This window comes from Cervus canadensis, chromosome 14 (assembly GCF_019320065.1).
Source record: "Cervus canadensis isolate Bull #8, Minnesota chromosome 14, ASM1932006v1, whole genome shotgun sequence".
Lineage (NCBI taxonomy): Eukaryota > Metazoa > Chordata > Mammalia > Artiodactyla > Cervidae > Cervus > Cervus canadensis.
The window spans coordinates 52,431,987-52,449,385 of record NC_057399.1 but is presented as its reverse complement, the minus strand read 5'-3'; the positions used below and the strand labels follow the sequence as shown (position 1 = coordinate 52,449,385).

Below are 17,399 nucleotides of genomic sequence, written 5' to 3'. Positions count from 1 at the left end.
CATCCAAGGGGTGACTGAATCTTTCTTATGCAGAATTTTTCTCTAACTCCTGTGGCATATCTATCTACTTACCTTATGGGTCCCTAGGGCTCCTGTCTAAAATTGAGAACTAATCATCTTTCCTTACACACCAGCATTTTCCCCTGCACTCTCTATACACTCTATGGGGGGGGGGGGATATATATATATATATATAGTTATATAGTTCAATAATCCATAGAGTAGTTGCTGTATGTCTGCAACAAAGTGTTCATCATCTATTTTCAATGGAAATTAAGTATGATATCGCCTTTCTTTCGTAAAATTTAATTTCTATTTCTGAAAATTCTTCAGTTATTCTTTCCTACATTTTTATTTTATGAAATGACGATCGAGAGATTGTGTTTGTGGTGTTTTAGGATAAAAGTTGTATAATCCTCTCTTTCCCCCTAGTTACTTTATTTGTATTTGTATTTCTCAGTGAAAACCCCAACTGTGAACTAGGTTTCTCAAATGCTTTTCTAGTTCATTTACTTGTAGCTTGAAGACTTCAGTTAACCTCAGAGTTACCTGGGACCTTGTTAAAAGTGTAGAATCTTGCTACCACCAGTCTCTCCCATGAGATTCTGGCATTCTTATCTTATCCTTAATTTACTTTGCATTTGTCCAGTTACTGTGTAAGTTGATTCCCTTAGATACAAAGAATGCCATCCATTCAATGAGTTGTATCCACCCAGACCATTTGAAATTTACTGAGTATTTCAATTTTCTTGAATGAGTTGGACACATTTTGAATTTCATAGGTTTTGGTGTGAGCAGATCTACTAATTACAACCTCGTTTCTATAGAACTGCAAACAGTTTGTCGAGTGGAACGCTGGCTGTTCACAAACTGGGAATTGCCTGCATTCTTCTGGGAGCTAACCGTTCCTACTTGAGGGAGGCCTCAAGTGACAGGTGCTCAGCTCTTCTGTTGCCTCTAAGCTTAATGTTTTATTAAGCTTAGAGGTGGGTTAAACCGCTGTGTTCTAAATGAACCCGTTAAGCTTTTCAACCTGCCCCATAAAGCTATCCCATAACTTCTCACTGTATTATTATTTGCTTTGAGATTGCCCTGTAAAAGGCAAGGTATCTGGTGGCTGCGCTGGGGACCGGGTGAGGCAGGCGGGTTCCTTCAGTGCCCCGGGCCTCGCTAGGCGCCCCGGCGGAGCCTGGGATCCACTTTTCCCCTCCCGCGCAGCCGAAAAGGGCCGAGCAGCAGAGCGCTCCCCGGGGGCATTGTGTGTGAGCTGGCCTGGAGATCCCAGGCCCAGGGGGCAGCTCCACCCGAGAAGACTAGACACGCCTCAGACCGGGCAAACTCCCGGCCTCCTCTGGCCTCAAGCCAGCAGCCGCCGCCCGCCACCTCCTTTCCTCCTCCGCAGCTGCCCTGGCCGCCCCGCCGGGCCCCGAACTCGCTGGCGCCGGAGAGCTCGGCCCCTCGGCCCACGGCGCCGGCAGCGCGGCTGGGACGGGACCGATGTGGCGCATGCGTGGTGGCGCCACCAGGCGCGGGAGCTGTGGCGGCGGGGAAGGCGGCGGGGACAGCCGCGGGCAAGGCCGCCCAGGCCGCGTTCGTGGGGGTGGCGGCAGCGGCGGCGGCGTGGGCTGGCGAGGCCGTGCGGGCGGCGCCCGACAGCAGCTGGAGGAGCGGTTCGCTGACTTGGCGGCGAGCCATCTGGAGGCCATCTGCGCGCGGGACGAGCGGGACCGGCAGAACGCGAGGCTGCGCGAGGAGAACGCCCGGCTGCGGCTCGAGAACCGGCGGCTGAAGCGCGAGAACCGCAGCCTCTTTCGTCAGGCCTTGCGGTTCCCTGGCGAGGGCAGCGACGGGGCGTCCGCGGACTCGGCGAGGGCGACCCCGGTCCCGGAGGAGGCCAGCACGAACCGGAGGGCGAGGGGCGGCGGCCCCGAGGACGAGCCGGGGAGCCCCAGGGCCCTTAGAGCCCGGCTTGAGAAGCTGGAAGCCATGTACCGCCGGGCCTTGCTGCAGCTGCACCTCGAACAGAGGGGGCCGCGACCGCGTGGGGACAAGGAGGAGCCCTCTCTGGGCAGCCCTGACTCAGGCCTCCGAGTCCCAGAGCCAGAGCCCTCCGAGCCCTGGCCGTAGCCGAGGCCGCAGCCTGGAGAGGCGGGGCCTCGCGCAGGCTCCTCCTCCGCTCAGTGCTGCCCCCACCTGGCGCACGCCCGAGCCGCGCGCTCCCGCCTCGGCCTGGCCCTGACACTTCCGGGGGCGAGCTTTCTGCCGGCAGAGGTCGGGGAGGGCGTGGGGCTGCGTGGGTCCCGCAATGTACAGAGCGCCTGTCTCTGGCGAGTGCTAGCTTCGGTGGAGAGAGACCTAGCACCGGAGGGGCGGGCTTTAAAACAGCGTGAAATAGGTGGCAGTCGACCCTTCCTAATGCCTGAACTTTTCTGGGTGTGGTGAGGACCTGTGGTATTTTTCCCTCTGTTTCGGTTCTTCCAGGGATGATAGTACATTTTGATTTGGCTGGGTTTGTTTTTCATCATTTCCTAAAGCCTCCAGCTAGTCTCTCTCATGTGGCCAGCATTTTAAGTGTTTGGTTTGTTTTTTATAAGTCGGTGTTACTTTGGTATCCTGTGAAGAATCACCCGTTAATGCACAAGGTGATGTTTATAATTTAGAAATTCATGTCTGCCATGGTTCTAGTCCTTATACATCTAATATATACTGATTTGTTAATCCCACTCCCCCATCATCCACCTGCTCTGGGAAATGTTAAACTATCTTCCTATAAGTAATCCTTCGAACTGATAAATAAATTTGGTGCACGGAAACTAACCTAAAGCTATCCCACGACTGTTATTTAAAGTGTGTTAAGTGTTTACGCGTTTCCTTAATATCTGAACTTGATTATCCTTTGTAAGCTATCATTCTCTTTTCACTTTATGTAACAATGATCTTTTAAAATAATCAAAAAAATTAGATAATCTAAACATTATTTTGTAATTTGCGCACGTTTTAGACTTGACAGAATGTAGCACACAGCTATTTTGCCTAATACGCTGTTTAAAAATTTTTAAGAAATTATGAATTATATGTGCATCAAAAGCCCCAAAACAACATGATATAAGTCTCAATTGTAATTTCAATTCCAAAAAAATGAGATTAGTCTTAACAAATATTCCAAGATCAGTTGATTGTACTTTGTCAATGAGTAACACTTTTGCCTATTAATGAATAGGTGACATTGTACCTGGTAGAAATCATACGTATAAAAGAGTGTTTAAGTGGTGGAAAACACTTCAGTTTAAGAAGAAAAAAAAAGAGTTTTGTTACAGTTAGAAAAAAATCATAAATTAGAGTTTTTGTTTTATTTGTGGCATACTCCAGAAGTTTCATAGCCTATTTTATGAAACAAGTTGCCAAGGAAAATCGTTTCGAGATTTTTCTAATCCTGGGTATTGAAGACACTTTGTACATTTCACTTAAAGATAGTTGATAGTTGTGAACATTAAGATCTTCCTCTATGACCAAGAAATATTAGAAGAAACTTGGTGAGAATAAGTAGGTATGTGAAAACTAGTTCTATTTTTCTAATAGGGAAAGAATTAAAACATTTTTAGGAGACACTAAGAGTTGAAGAATAGGCAAAAAGCAGATTGTCCCTATTCCTACTTTGGGTGTAAATTAGTTAATCTCTCTAAGCCTTAGTTTTCCCCCCATTAAAAATTTGTCACCATTAAAATTTTTATAACTACCTCAAAATGTTACAAAAATTTTATTGAGATGCTATATGCAGAATGCCTGCTTCAGAATAAGGGCTGTGTCAATTTAAAATCTAAAAGGTGCAAGTTCAAAGTAAATGTTTTACTTATACTTTCCTTCTGTATTTTGCTCCCATGTGAATTTATGGGATTTAGTAGATATGTAGATTTCGAATGCACTGACATTTTTTCTCTCCTTTTAAGCAAATGGGAGTTAAAGGTTTTATAATAAGGAAATAATATAAAAAATTAGAAATAATTCCCAGTTGTGTCAATTGCCAATTCAAGAACTAAGCAAAATATTCAGTTTACCTAGTTTTAAACACCTTTTGTATTAAAATAATGCACAATGTAAATATGGTGAAAAAAATTTTTGTAAAATACTGAGGTACACACACTAATGAGGAAGTTTTTTGAGCATAATTCCTGAAAGGTCTTAAAAATTCTGAAACCCAAATGCCCCATAACTTGAATTAAGGCTAGTATGTATTTCAACTTTGGAATTTCTCCTCTGTTAACTGATAAGGCATCATGTAGTTTATAAAAGATGTTTTGTTTTATCAAAATAAGTACTGGTTTAAGAAATGGATAAAGTTGATTTTAGAAAAGTTTTATCTAGGTTCTAGTTTGATCTAAAATAACCTAAAACTGCAGATTATCTCTCTTGTTACAATGACACTTTACTTTCATAACTTCAGATTTGTTGTGCGATGAAAAGATAGCTTATTATTTATAGAAACAAGCAACAAAAATATGTCGTATTAACAAGCAAATTCAGTGAAGAGCACTGGTATTTTTTTAATCAGAAATTTTTATTGTGTGTACTACTCACAAATATATGCTATCTTTATGTTTTTATCTATAAAAATTAGGATGTAAATCAAAGTAATGTAAAGTATTTTGTAGATCACAGATCAAGGTATCTTTGCTAAACTTCTTCAACATTATGGATATTTGAAAAATACTTGAAAATATCTTTTGTTATTTAAATAGCCTTAGACATAAATGTGTCAATTTATGAGTGTTACCATGATTAAACTAATACCAAATTATTCATTAAATCATTAATATTCTAAATAATTATTAGCAGAATGATTTTTATCTTCAGTGCCAAAATAGCCTTTTCTGTTTTGATTAAAGGAACAGATTTTCACTGAGAATTTGTCATAAAATCTTCATGAGTGAATGATAAAATTTACTAATATTTCTGTTCAGTGATTAAGTGATCAATTATAAATTCTAGCTTTTCTACTATAAACTTGCTTTCCTGATATGTATTTTATGTATCTGATACAGACAGTATGTAAATATATTTATGCAATGGAAATAAGAACCAATGAAAACATTTAGATAATATCTACATCTGACTTTATGAGGTTATTCTGCTCAAATTTCATGCTAACATTAGCATCTCTTAAAGATCAGAATTAAACTATGTTGTGGGTAATAAATAGGGGATTTTGCTTATTTAAAAATTCATATTCAGAATCTATTAATGCTTATGAGTATAGTGTTGGCATTATTCACATTAATTTATTAAATCCAATTTCTCAAATACCTGTCAAACTTTAGAGGAAATTTGAGAAAGGACACTAGTGAGTTTGTTGGTGCGTAAACATTCTTGTCTGAGTGGTAGGCATTCTACTCTAAATGAATTCTTAGAGAAGTTGAACAGCAATCTACCTGATATTTCATACATGGAACTGATAAAAGTCTTCCTTGGCCTTTCATTTTTTCAAGTATCCTTACCTTATTTTTGATTCTATCATTGTAAACTTAAAACCTACATTGTCTTTTAACCTTAATGGATCTGCCTTTAGTTATGGTGAAGACTCTGTTGCTAATAACTGATCATTCCTGTTACCCGAGCCAGCAGCCAACCAACTATCTTCAATGGGCCAGTTTCCAAACAACTAGTCAGCTAATCACATAGATATTCCCTGTATAGGTCAACCCAGCCAGGCCAAGATCAGCAAAACCACCACCAAGTAAACCTATGATCAACAATTAATGGTTGTTTTAATTCATTAGGTTTTGGGGGCAAACTGTTACGTTATAAACTGTTGGACAGCTACAAGGAATTGTGTATTAAATGTTTTTAAATAAGTATCTTGTTAAAGAGAAGAACAGAGTTGGAAAATTTGCTAAGGGTAGTATTATTTATATGACATGTATAGAATGGATTTGACTACATTTCAAGAGAGATGTGAATAAAAGAATATGAGATGCATAGGGCAATGGAAGGTGATATGATTGAAGTAACACATTCTCAGAAATGGATGAATTCAAATGCACAGAGGGTTAGAACAGTCTGGTAAAGGAATAGATACAATTCTTAAAGAGGAGCTAGCGAGAAAAGGACATGTATCATCATACAGGGAAAGAATGAGATTGGAGACAACTAGATTGAGTGAGGTCATATATTTTCCATAAAACAGTAAAATCATTTGTTGAATTAAGTTAGCTGTTCTAAAAGTAGAGAAGAGTTTCAAACATTGATTAAAGGTATTTCAAAGGTAGTCAGTTGGGAGATAAAAGGATGGCTGAGTGATTCTGAGAGCCCAGGTGACTATTAAGAAACACACCACAAGTGTAGAAATCATAATGGACTTTGGGAGGAAAAAAAAAAACATACAGGAGACAACTCTGAAAAATAACCTAAAGATGCACAAGAGAACTTTTTATTTCTAAAGTTGAATTTCACTAAACAGTCTTACTGGCAACTGAATTCTAATATCTTTCTATATGTTGTATATGTTGAATTAATTCTACTAGGATAAGTAGAATTAGTTAATCATGCATGTGAGGATTTTAAAATTTCATAATTTTGGAGTCTTGGCAGTGTGTGTTGGGTGTAAGAAAGAGACAAGTGGAGACTTGGCAATCAGAACTAGTGTTAAGAGAGAAATATATCATTCATAAGAAATGTAAGGAAAACAGTGCCCTCTCTTTATCAGGCTTAACACCAGGATTGTGACGTTGATGAGAAAGAGTTCTTGGGTCCTTTGTGTATAGATGGCAAACTATCTCTGTGTCTTTAGCATGTGGATCAGAGGAGGATGTTGATAAAGTCAAAGAATGAGATGCACTTATACAAGAGGGGAAGACTGGATTTTTATGGCAGTCTCTCAAGATTTCCTTTCTTTAACCTGAAGTCAGAAAAGTCAATTGAATTCAGTATCTCTGCTTATAGCATAGTAATATCAATTCAGAATTGTTGAGAAAAATCAAAAGAGATGAGTTTACATGAAAGTGCATTGAAAATCTAAAACCTGATACAAATGAAAAAGATTTGCTAAAGCTAACAGCAGTGATATTTAAGATAACTTTTATTAAAATCGATTTTTAAATGATACAAAAAATGAGCTTTCTCGTATTGCTTAAAAATAACTGGTTCTGTCTCAAAATGATCAAGGCAATTAATCTAAAACATTTGTCATAAGAGATTAAGATAATACCCTGAGTGTTACATGTTATAAACTTGGAGATATAGTGTTTTAATGTATGTACTCAATATTCATCAAAGAAACCTAAATTTAGTTACTTCTAACTCCACCAACACTGTACATCTTACTGCTTCTCTCAAGAAATGTCTATATGAACTATTTTATTAGCATTTTTGTGCCACTTGAAAATCCTTCATGATGAGGATTATTTGCTTTGTTGGTCTAGATGGATTTCGATAGAGTACAGAACCAGTGACACATCATTTTTGAGCATTGATATGTTTTCCCTGCTGTCTTAAATAGGGAAAGACACAGTGTCATCCACCTACTAATTTGTATTTTAGCATTCTAAAGATCAAATCTCAAACATGTATACAAGGTGAGAAATTTAGAAATAATCCATTCTTGTATTGATGAAACTAACAATCATTCACTTTTGCAATGTATGTTGAATCCCTGCTCTGTGACAGGTACTGACCTCAGTCACTACCCTGGAAAGCTTACAAAGAATTGAAGGGAAATAAATAACAAGTATCATTTCTCAATCCAAAATAAATTTGCCAGTTTTCATTTACCATTTTTTTTTTCAATTTTTGATATATAAATTGGGACAACAAGATGTAAAAAGTTTACACTGAGTGAGGCAGATGGTTTTCAGTCAACCATTACTGAGCCTTCTACTTTTCATGCACAAAGCTTTCTTTCCATTTTAATTCTCCTTATGTGTATAACTTCTCATCAGTTCATTTAATTTTAGATACAATTTAAAAGTGAATATTCCACACAATGTGGAAAAGATAGTCTCTGTGGTAAATGGTGCCATGAAAACTGGATAGTCATGTGTGGAAGAATGAAACTGAACTCTTACACCAATACAAAAAATAACTCAAAGTGGTTTTAAAGACTTAAATGTAAGATTGAAACCTTAGAAACTCCTGAAAGAAAATATAGAAAGAAAGTTTCTTAACATTGGTCTTGGCAGTAATTTCTTGGCTATGATACCAAAAGCAAAAATAGATAAGTAAGATTACATCTGGTATAAAAAGCTTCTGCATAACAAAGGAAACCATCAACAAAATGAAAAAGCAGCCTCTGGGATAGGGGAAAATATTTGCAAACGATGTATCTGATAAAGGGCTAATATGCGAAATACTTAAGGAAATTCTATCAATAATTCAATAGCAAGCAGGAAGGAAGAAGAGAAGAGAAAGAGAGAGGGAGAAAGAGAGGGGATAGAAGGAGAGAAGGAGGGAGAAACTAAGGAAGAAAATTATCTGAATAAAAAGTGGACAAAGAACTTGAATAGACATTTCTCTAAACAAGACGTACAAGTGACCAATAGGTATATGAAAAGATGTGCAATATCGCTATTCCTCAGAGAAATGAAAATCAAAACCACAATGAGCTATCACCTCATACCTAGGATAGCTATTACTTTTTTTTTTTTTAAGATAGGTGTTGATGAAGATGTAGAGAATAGGAAACCCTGGCATACTATTGGTAGAATGCAAATTGGTGCAACCACTATGAGAAATAGTATGGAAGTCTTCAAAAAATTAAATATAGTACTACCATATGACTCAGGACTCCCACCCACTTTGGACATATATCCAAAGGAATTGTAATCATGATGTCAAAGACATATGTGAACTTATTCATTGCAACATTAGAATAGTATCCTAAGTGAAGCAAAACACAGAAGTACAAATACTACATATTTTCACTTATATGAGGAGTCTAAGAGAGTCAAACTCACAGCAGCAGTGAGTGGAATGCTCTTTGCCAGAGGCTTGAAGGAGGGGGAAATAGGGAGCTATTAGTCAAAGGGTACAAAGTTTCAGTTATACAGGATAAGTAAGTCCTAGAGATCTTACTGAATAGAACAATCCCTATAGTTAATGGCATTATATCACACATTTAAAATTTTGCTAAGAGGATAGATCTTATGTTAACTGTTCTTATTACACAAAATATAAAGATGTCAGTAGGAATCTTGTGGAAATGAGGGCTATGTTTATGGCATAGCTTGTGATGCTAGTTCACAGATGTATATTGTTGTTGTTCAATTGCCTAGTCGTGTCTGACTTTTTGTGACCCCCATAGACTGCATCATAGACTGCGTCCCTATCCCTCACCATCACCCGAAGTTTGTCCAAGTTCATGTCAATTGCATCAGTGATGCCATTCAGCCTCTGACACCCTGTTTTCTTTCTGCCCTCAATCTTTCCCAGCATCAAGGATTTTTCTAATAAGTCAGCTGTTCACATCAGGTGACCAAAATACTGGAACTTCAGCATCAGTCCTTCCAATGAGTATTCAGGGTTGATTTCCTTAAGATTGACTGGTTTGATCTCCTTGCTGTCCAAGGGACATTCAGGAGTCTTCTCCAGCACCACAGTTTGAAAGCAACAATTCTTTGGTGTTCTGCCTTCTTTAGGGTTCAGCTTTCATAACCATATGTAATTGCAGGGGTTAATAGTCAGCTGCCTGTTGCTCTGGCTAAGCCATGAGAAAATTACCATGGAAAAGAATTAAAGCAAAACATAGCAATACAGCATAACCCAAAGAAAAGCAGATCAGGTTGATTAGCTGGGATCGGCATACCCTGCTAAGCTAAGGAAAAACATAGTGTGGACCTTGGAACACCAGGTCAGTGAAAGTTCAGAACACTGCTTGTGCACACACTGAGATGTTTTCCTAAGGCATATGTGGGTCTATGACCTCCAGCTAGGTGATAGCCCTAGTACAAGAAAATAACAAAGATAGTTTATTCAGTAAAATGGGAGACGTAACTGGGGACACAGGAGGCTGACTTCATCATAGCACAACAGATACTTTCTGCTTGCCAAGACAATAAATAAAAGTTATGTGGCTCCGAGGAACAGGGCTCTTGATCCAAGAGGTCTTGAGTCCCCCAGTCCCATCTTTAAAACTTTAACTCTGTCTCTAGTTTCTTTTTCCCAAACTGTGCATCAACCACTTTCGAGCCCTACCTGCTGCACAGGCTACAACATGCAACCACTGGGAAGACCATTGACTATTTGGACCTTTCTTGACAGAGTAATGTCTCTACTTTTCAAAACATTGCCTAGGTTTGTCATCACAGATGTATAGTTATCTCCAACCCCGTCAAGTTGTGTACGTTAAATATTTAATACATTAAACACTTTAAAAAGAAGATCTTGCTCTTAGAAGTTTCACTGAAGTGGATATGCATCTTAAAATGTCATATCACATAAAGGTACATCATTTTATTGTGAATTCATAAAGACAACCATACTATCTTATTCACCATTTATCACTAAAAAATACCTAGAATATTATAGGTAACAAATAATTATTTTTTTACTTTTGAAAAAAGTGATTCCCAAAATTAATGCAAAGAGATTACTTTTCTCTTTCTGCAAAAATATATTTTGAAAGACAAGAGATAAGTTTTCCTAGAGATGTATCTAATTGTATGGCAATAATTTGTGGTCCTTCAAAAATAGGACTAATTATCATCTTGTAGGCAGGGGTTCTTAGGTGGGAATTTGTAATTAGTAGTTTTTTGCTTGCAGCATTTTGAAGTTGCTGCAGCAGGAGGTAAAACAAAATCATGTTTATTTGAAAAGAGCTATTTTAAATGCTATGTTAGTTCAGTTCAGTTCAGTTGCTCAGTCATGTCTAACTCTGTGACCGCACAGAATGAGGCATGCCAGGCTACCCTGTCCATCACCAATTTCTGGAGCCTACTCAAACTCATGTCCATCGTGTTGGTGATGCCATCCTGCCATCTCATTCTCTGTGATCCCCTTCTCCTCCCACCTTCAATCTTTCCCAGAATCAGGGTCTTTTCAAGTGAGTTGGTTCTTCACATCAGGTGGCCAAAGTATTGGAGTTTCAGCCTCACTGTCAGTCCTTCCAATGAATATTCAGGAATGATTTCCTTTAGGATGTACTCGTTGGATCTCCTTGCAGTCCAAAGGACACTCAAGAGTGTTCTCCAACACCACAGTTCAAAAGCATCAATTCTTTGGTGCTCAGCTTTCTTTATAGTCCAACTCTCACATCCATACATGACTACTAGAAAAACCACAGCTTTGACTAGATGGTCCTTTGTTGGCAAAGTATTGTCTCTGTTTTTAATATGCTGTCTAGGTTGGTCATTGCTTTTCTTCCAAGGAGCAATCATCTTTTAATTTCATGGCTGCAGTCATCTGCAGTGATTTTGGAGCCCAAAAATATAAAGTCTGCCACTGTTTCCATTGTTTTCCCATCTATTTGCCATGAAGTGATGGGACCAGATGCCATGATCTTAGTTTTCTGAAGGTTGAGTTTTAAGCCAACTTTTTCACTCTCCTCTTTCACTTTCATCAAGAGCCTCTTTAGTTTTTCTTCACTTTCTGCCATAAGAGTGGTGTCATCTGCATATCTGAGGTTATTGATATTTCTCCCAGCAATCTTGATTCCAGCTTGTGCTTCATCCTGCCTGGCATTTCACATGATGAACTCTGCATATAAGTTAAATAAGCAGGGTGACAAGATACAGCCTTGACATGCTCCTTTCCCAATTTGAAACCAGTCAGTTGATCCATGTCCAGTTCTAACTGTGGCCTCCTGACCCGCATACAGATTTTTCAGGAGGCAAATCAGGTGGTCTGGTATTCCCATCTCTTTCAGAATTTTCCACAGTTTATAGTGATCCACACAGTCAAAGGCTTTGACATAGTCAATAAAGCAAAAGTAGATATTTTTCTGGAACTCTCTTGCTTTTTTGATGATCCAGCAAATGTTGGCAATTTGATCTCTGGTTGCTCTGCCTTTTCTAAATCCAGCTTGAACATCTGGAAGTTCACGGTTCATGTACTATTGAAGCCTGGCTTGGAGAATGTTGAGCATTACTTTGCTAGTGTGTGAGATGAGTGCAATTGTGTGGTAGTTTGAACATTCTTTGGCATTGCCTTTCTTTGGTATTGGAATGAAAAATAACCTTTTCCAGTCCTGTGGCCACTGCTGAGTTAAGTGCAGCACTTTTACAGCACCATCTTTTAGGATGTGAAATAGCTCAACTGGAATTCCATCACCTCCACTAGCTTTGTAGTGATGCTTCCTAAGGCCCACTTGACTTTGCATTCCAGAACATCTGGCTCTAGGTGAGTGATCACATCATTGTGTTTTTCTGAGTCATGAAGATCTTTTTTGTATAGTTCTTCTGTGTATTCTTGCCACCTCTTGGTAATATCTTCTGCTTTTGTTAGGTCCATACCATTTCTGTCCTTTATTGTGCCCATCTTTGCATGAAATGTTCGCTTGGTATCTAATTTTCTTGAAGAGATCTCTGGTCTTTCTTTGCATTGGTCGCTGAGGAAGACTTTCTTATCTCTCCTTGCTATTCTTTATGGAATCAATAAAGCAAAGTTCAGGAGAAGTGAATGTATCTCTTCTCTTGTTTATTTATAGAAACTTCCTGTGGGCTTCCTTGGTGGCTCAGAGGGTAAAGAGTTCACCTACAGTGCAGGAGGCCTGGGTTCGATCCCTCGCTTGAGAAGATGCCCTGGAGAAAAGAATGGCTAACCACTCCAGTATCTTTGCCTGGATAATTCCGTGGACAGAGGAGCCTGGCAGTCTACAGTCTGTGAAGTTGCAGAGAGTAGGACATGACTGAGTGACTAACACTTTCATTTTCCTATGATAGCGTCTTCAGTCAGTTCAGTTCAGTTCAGTTCAGTTCAGTTGCTCAGTTGTGTCCAACTCTTTGCAACCCCAGGAATCGCAGCATGCCAGGCCTCCCTGTCCATCACCAACTCCCAGAGTTTACTCAAACTCATGCCCATCGAGTCGGTGATGCCATCCAACCATCTCATCCTCTGTCGTCCCCTTCTCCTCCTGCCCCCAATCCCTCCCAGCATCAGGGGCTTTTCCAGTGAGTCAGCTCTTTGCATGAGGTGGCCAAAGTATTTGAGTTTCAGCTTCAGCATCAGTCCTTCCAAGGTGTGTCTTAAATTGGTATTCACTTTCAGATAGAGTCTAATACACTGACCAATCGGTAGCTCATAGCCAGAGGTGGCTGTTGAGTAATTGAGTAGTCTGACTTGAGATGCATGGATAAATATGAAATACACACTGGATTTAACATGCTTAGTCAGAAAATCTCAAAATATTACATTAATAATTTTATATTAATTCCATGTTAGAATTATAACATTTGATATATTAGGCTAAATAAAATATGTTAATAAAATTATTTTATCTGTTTATTTTACTTTCTTAATATGGCTTCAAGAAAATTTAAAAGCACTCATGTAGTTTTAACTTATGTTTCTTTTGACAGTATTGTCTCATAAGTATAGAATAGTGTGATTACATATTTCTCCGTGACAACATCTTCATCTGTTTCTAGATAATGATTTTTATATCACATAGCTCAGATTTATATTTAATTTCTCATCCACTAAAACTATGATCTCCATTATAAGAGAGCTGCCAGTAAGTAGCTCAACACTCTCCTGCAGTTTATTTCATGTATCAAAAATGTTTATATCCCATTTACTTGTGAAAAGATTTTGCTCAAGTTTCTCACAAAATATATGTAAACACAGCAGTTACAAATGAAATCAAATAGAAACAAAACAAGATAGAGGAAGAATACATATCATTCTAAAGTAAACCGTTTACTGTACTTGATTAGTCAAGTACAAACTTAGATCAAGTTTCATTACAAAAGAAAAAGGCAGACATAGCTATTGTCTTCTTGGCCTTCTGGTAAACTAACAATCATTTGTAATCATCCGTTATTAGAAACAGAATTTTTTATAGGGTAGCCTCTAAAGCTTTCTGAATAATGGAAAAATAAGATAAAAAGGCAGCAAACTCCCTGGGAAGTGAGGAAAATCAGACACCTTAAGAATCTATTGCCCCTGTATCTTTTTATCCCACTGATGCCTCTACTTATGTGACCTCAATTATACACATGCATCATTTTTCTGAAATAGCAGTAACATGAATAGCAGTGGTAAGAGTCCTCTCCATCAAGTTCCGTAGAGTATTTGAAAACCCAGGAGTAAAAATTGTCAGCCATACTATGAGGGATCAAAAAATGTAAGGGCTTATTTACTCAAAACACAGCTTGAGGTCAATTAAAAAGTTGTGCAGTGCAAATGGAGAAAAATATTTTAGCTTTTTAAAGGAACCTTGAAAAATCGATTGAAATGTGTCACATATAAAAAATTTTCTTTTAATTAATTACATACTAGTTTTAGTCAAGTCTGAAAGAGAAAATTGAAGTGAATAGAAGGAATTAAGGAGAATGTAGTAGAAATGAGAAGTAGGAGAGTTAGTGAGACCCAGAACTTCCTTGTAAACTCAGAAAAAAGAAATGCATTTTGCTCTAAATGTAATATTAAGCCATTGACTCTGAGCACTAGAAATATAGAATATCATTTTAGTTATAAATCATCAGTTTGACTATCTGAGGGCCCAGAGAGAAATCAGGGTAATGCTTTTTTGGAAATAGACACAAAAATATATTATGTTTACTTGGATATAAGAATTTAAATCTCAGGGACTTGATCAGGGCTGAATATGTCCATCTGGGCATCAGTACATAGAGAGTCGAAGAAATCTCATGGGAGTAAATATAGAGAGAAAAATAAGGGGCCCTGAACTCCTAAATGTTTGGATATCACCTAAAGATGCTGAAGCCAGAAAAGAAAACTTAGAAGGAGTAGCTTGTGGGATAGAACAAAATTCAAGAGCATGAGACTTCGTGGATGCCAAAGGGCCTATGACAGGGATTGGGGATTACCAAGTGTGCCAAATACCCTGACTGGGCAGAGTAACGAGAGAACACAAACGCATCCAGGAGATGTGTCAACACCAAGGGCGCGGTTGACATTGACCAGAGTGGTTTCAGTGGTGCAGGTTAAAAAACATTGGAAGGTGACCAAGTGACTGGTAGATGTACAATTATTAACAGGTTTTCAAGACTTTTCTATTTAAAAGAATAGTGATAACAACAAAATGAAATGACAGTGAGCCAATACACGCTTAAGAGAAACTTGTATATTTATTATTTTCAATTATAGGAAGATACACTGGAGAAGGAAATAGCAACCCACACTAGTACTCTTGCCTGAAAAAATTCCATGGACAGAGGAGCCCCTGTGGAGTTACAATCCATGAGGTTGCAAAGAGTCAGACACAACTGAGTGACTGAGCACACACTTAGAAATGATACAATGGAAAGGGAAAGATCGATAGGCCTGGAGCAGATGAATAGCAGTGTCCTCCAAAAGAGGAGATAGGGACAGGAGGATAGGAGTCTGAGACTATATGAAAAGACTGGCCTTCAAAGAGAGCAGGGACACTTCATTCTTTGTCATAAGAGTGAAAGCAGATAGTAGATGAAGAGATATTGGTGTAGCAGCAGATTTATTGGAGGGACTCTAAAGGCATTACTTTCTTCTTTTTCTATTTTCTTAACAAAGTGTGAAGGAAGGTCATCAGCTGCAGTGGAAGGAAGGCGTTGTCTTATTACCAAAAGAATAAAGTAAAAAAAAAAAGAATAAAGCAGTTGACTCTAATAGAGATGCCATCTAAACCTGTTTTCAAGGTTGCATACTACATTTTATTTCCAAGCCAACCCACTGCCATCTACATGATTCTAAATGACTGGGAAATTATCTGCAACCCAGGTGTCTGATAATTCTATGTCAGTTCTTACACTGTGGGGTTTATGAGTGAGTTACAGAGGCTCTAATACACGCCACTTCACTCACATTTTCTTTATTTTTTGAGTCACCAGTACTTAGAGAAAATTTGGATCAGAGCCAAGAGATTATTCATACAAAGGCAGGCTGAGGTTTAAAATAAATGGAGTTAACATCTATTTTCCTGCAATAATATTTATACAGAAATGAACATAGGTTTTGTTTTTTCATCACCCTAAAAGATACACAAACATGTCACGATTAGAGAAGGCCAGATAAATTCATCTATTTCTTCAGAGCTACAGAAAATCTGATATCAAAAGACAACATGAAGATTAATACTTTAATTGTGATTATCAGATATCACTGCAATTTATTTTTAGGGTAGTACCATTTTTATGTGACAGTTTTAGGCTGAGCTATAACCTATGTACTAGGGGTGGTTTTTCCCCACCGGTTGAAACTTGTGGTCGTATGGGAGTTCTTGTCTTGAGGACACTGATGGATCTTTAAAGATCAGCGGATGCAAGGATAAGCAAAAATACTACTTAGAAACATAGAAACTTTAATTTTATTATCTTTTGGCAATGGCTCCTATTGTTGTCTGACTGGGTTAATTAGTATTACAAATCCATTCTTTATTAATTAGATGAAGTATTTATAGATGTGGAACAATCCCTAACTTTACTGACTTTTATTGTCATGGACTTTCTTAAAAAGTGTTTCTATAATACATTTATAAAGTGTTCAGTTTAGAGACCAGTAAGCCAGTTGACTCCTAAAAATCAGTGACAACATCTAGGTACAGCATGATAAATCTTGGGCTTTGGAATCAGGCAGTCCTGAATTACTGGTCTGCCATCTCCACTGAGTTGAATGTCCTTGAGTAAATTATCTTCTAAATTTTTTCATGTGTAAAATAGGGAAAATAAGAGAATCACCACAGTTGTTGTAAGATAAATGGAGAATGTGAATATTTAAACATGCATGCAAACTACTAAAATATGTGTGTGCAGTGATACTAATGGCAAAAAAATATGTGGGAAGCAACCTATGTAGGCATTTCTTTAGAGAGGGGGAGGTTCCCAGATATTAAATTTTTTCATTTTTGATTATCAATATGTACATTTTTGTAGATAGATGTAGTTTGCATTTTATCTCCTAATATTTGATGCCTCAAATGTATAAATATTTAATATTCTGTGTATGGAAGATTTGTTATTGTTCAGTTGCTCAATCATGTCTGACTCTTTGAGACCCCATAGACTGCAGCACGCCAGACTTCCTTTCCTTCACCATCTCCCAGAGCTTGCTCAAACTCATGTCCATTGAGTCAGTGATGCCATCCAACCATCTCATCCTCTGTTGTCCCCTTCTCCTCCTGTCTTCAATCCTTCCCAGTGTCAGAGTCTTTTCTAATGAGTCTGTTTTTCGCATCAGGTGGCCAAAGTATTGGAGCTTCAGCATCAGCCCTTCCAGTGAATATTGAGGACTGTTTACCTTTAGGATTGACTAGTTTA

General features: G+C 38.4%; 1 protein-coding gene across 1 annotated transcript; it reads left to right on the top strand.

Moving 5' to 3' along the window:
- Window positions 1-1,375: 1,375 nt before the first annotated feature.
- On the top strand, window positions 1,376-2,817 carry TUSC1 (tumor suppressor candidate 1). The gene has a single exon (XM_043487077.1). It carries the CDS (start codon window positions 1,498-1,500, stop codon window positions 2,125-2,127), a length of 630 nt encoding a protein of 209 aa, XP_043343012.1. The 5' UTR covers window positions 1,376-1,497; the 3' UTR covers window positions 2,128-2,817.
- The last annotated feature ends 14,582 nt before the right edge of the window (window positions 2,818-17,399 follow it).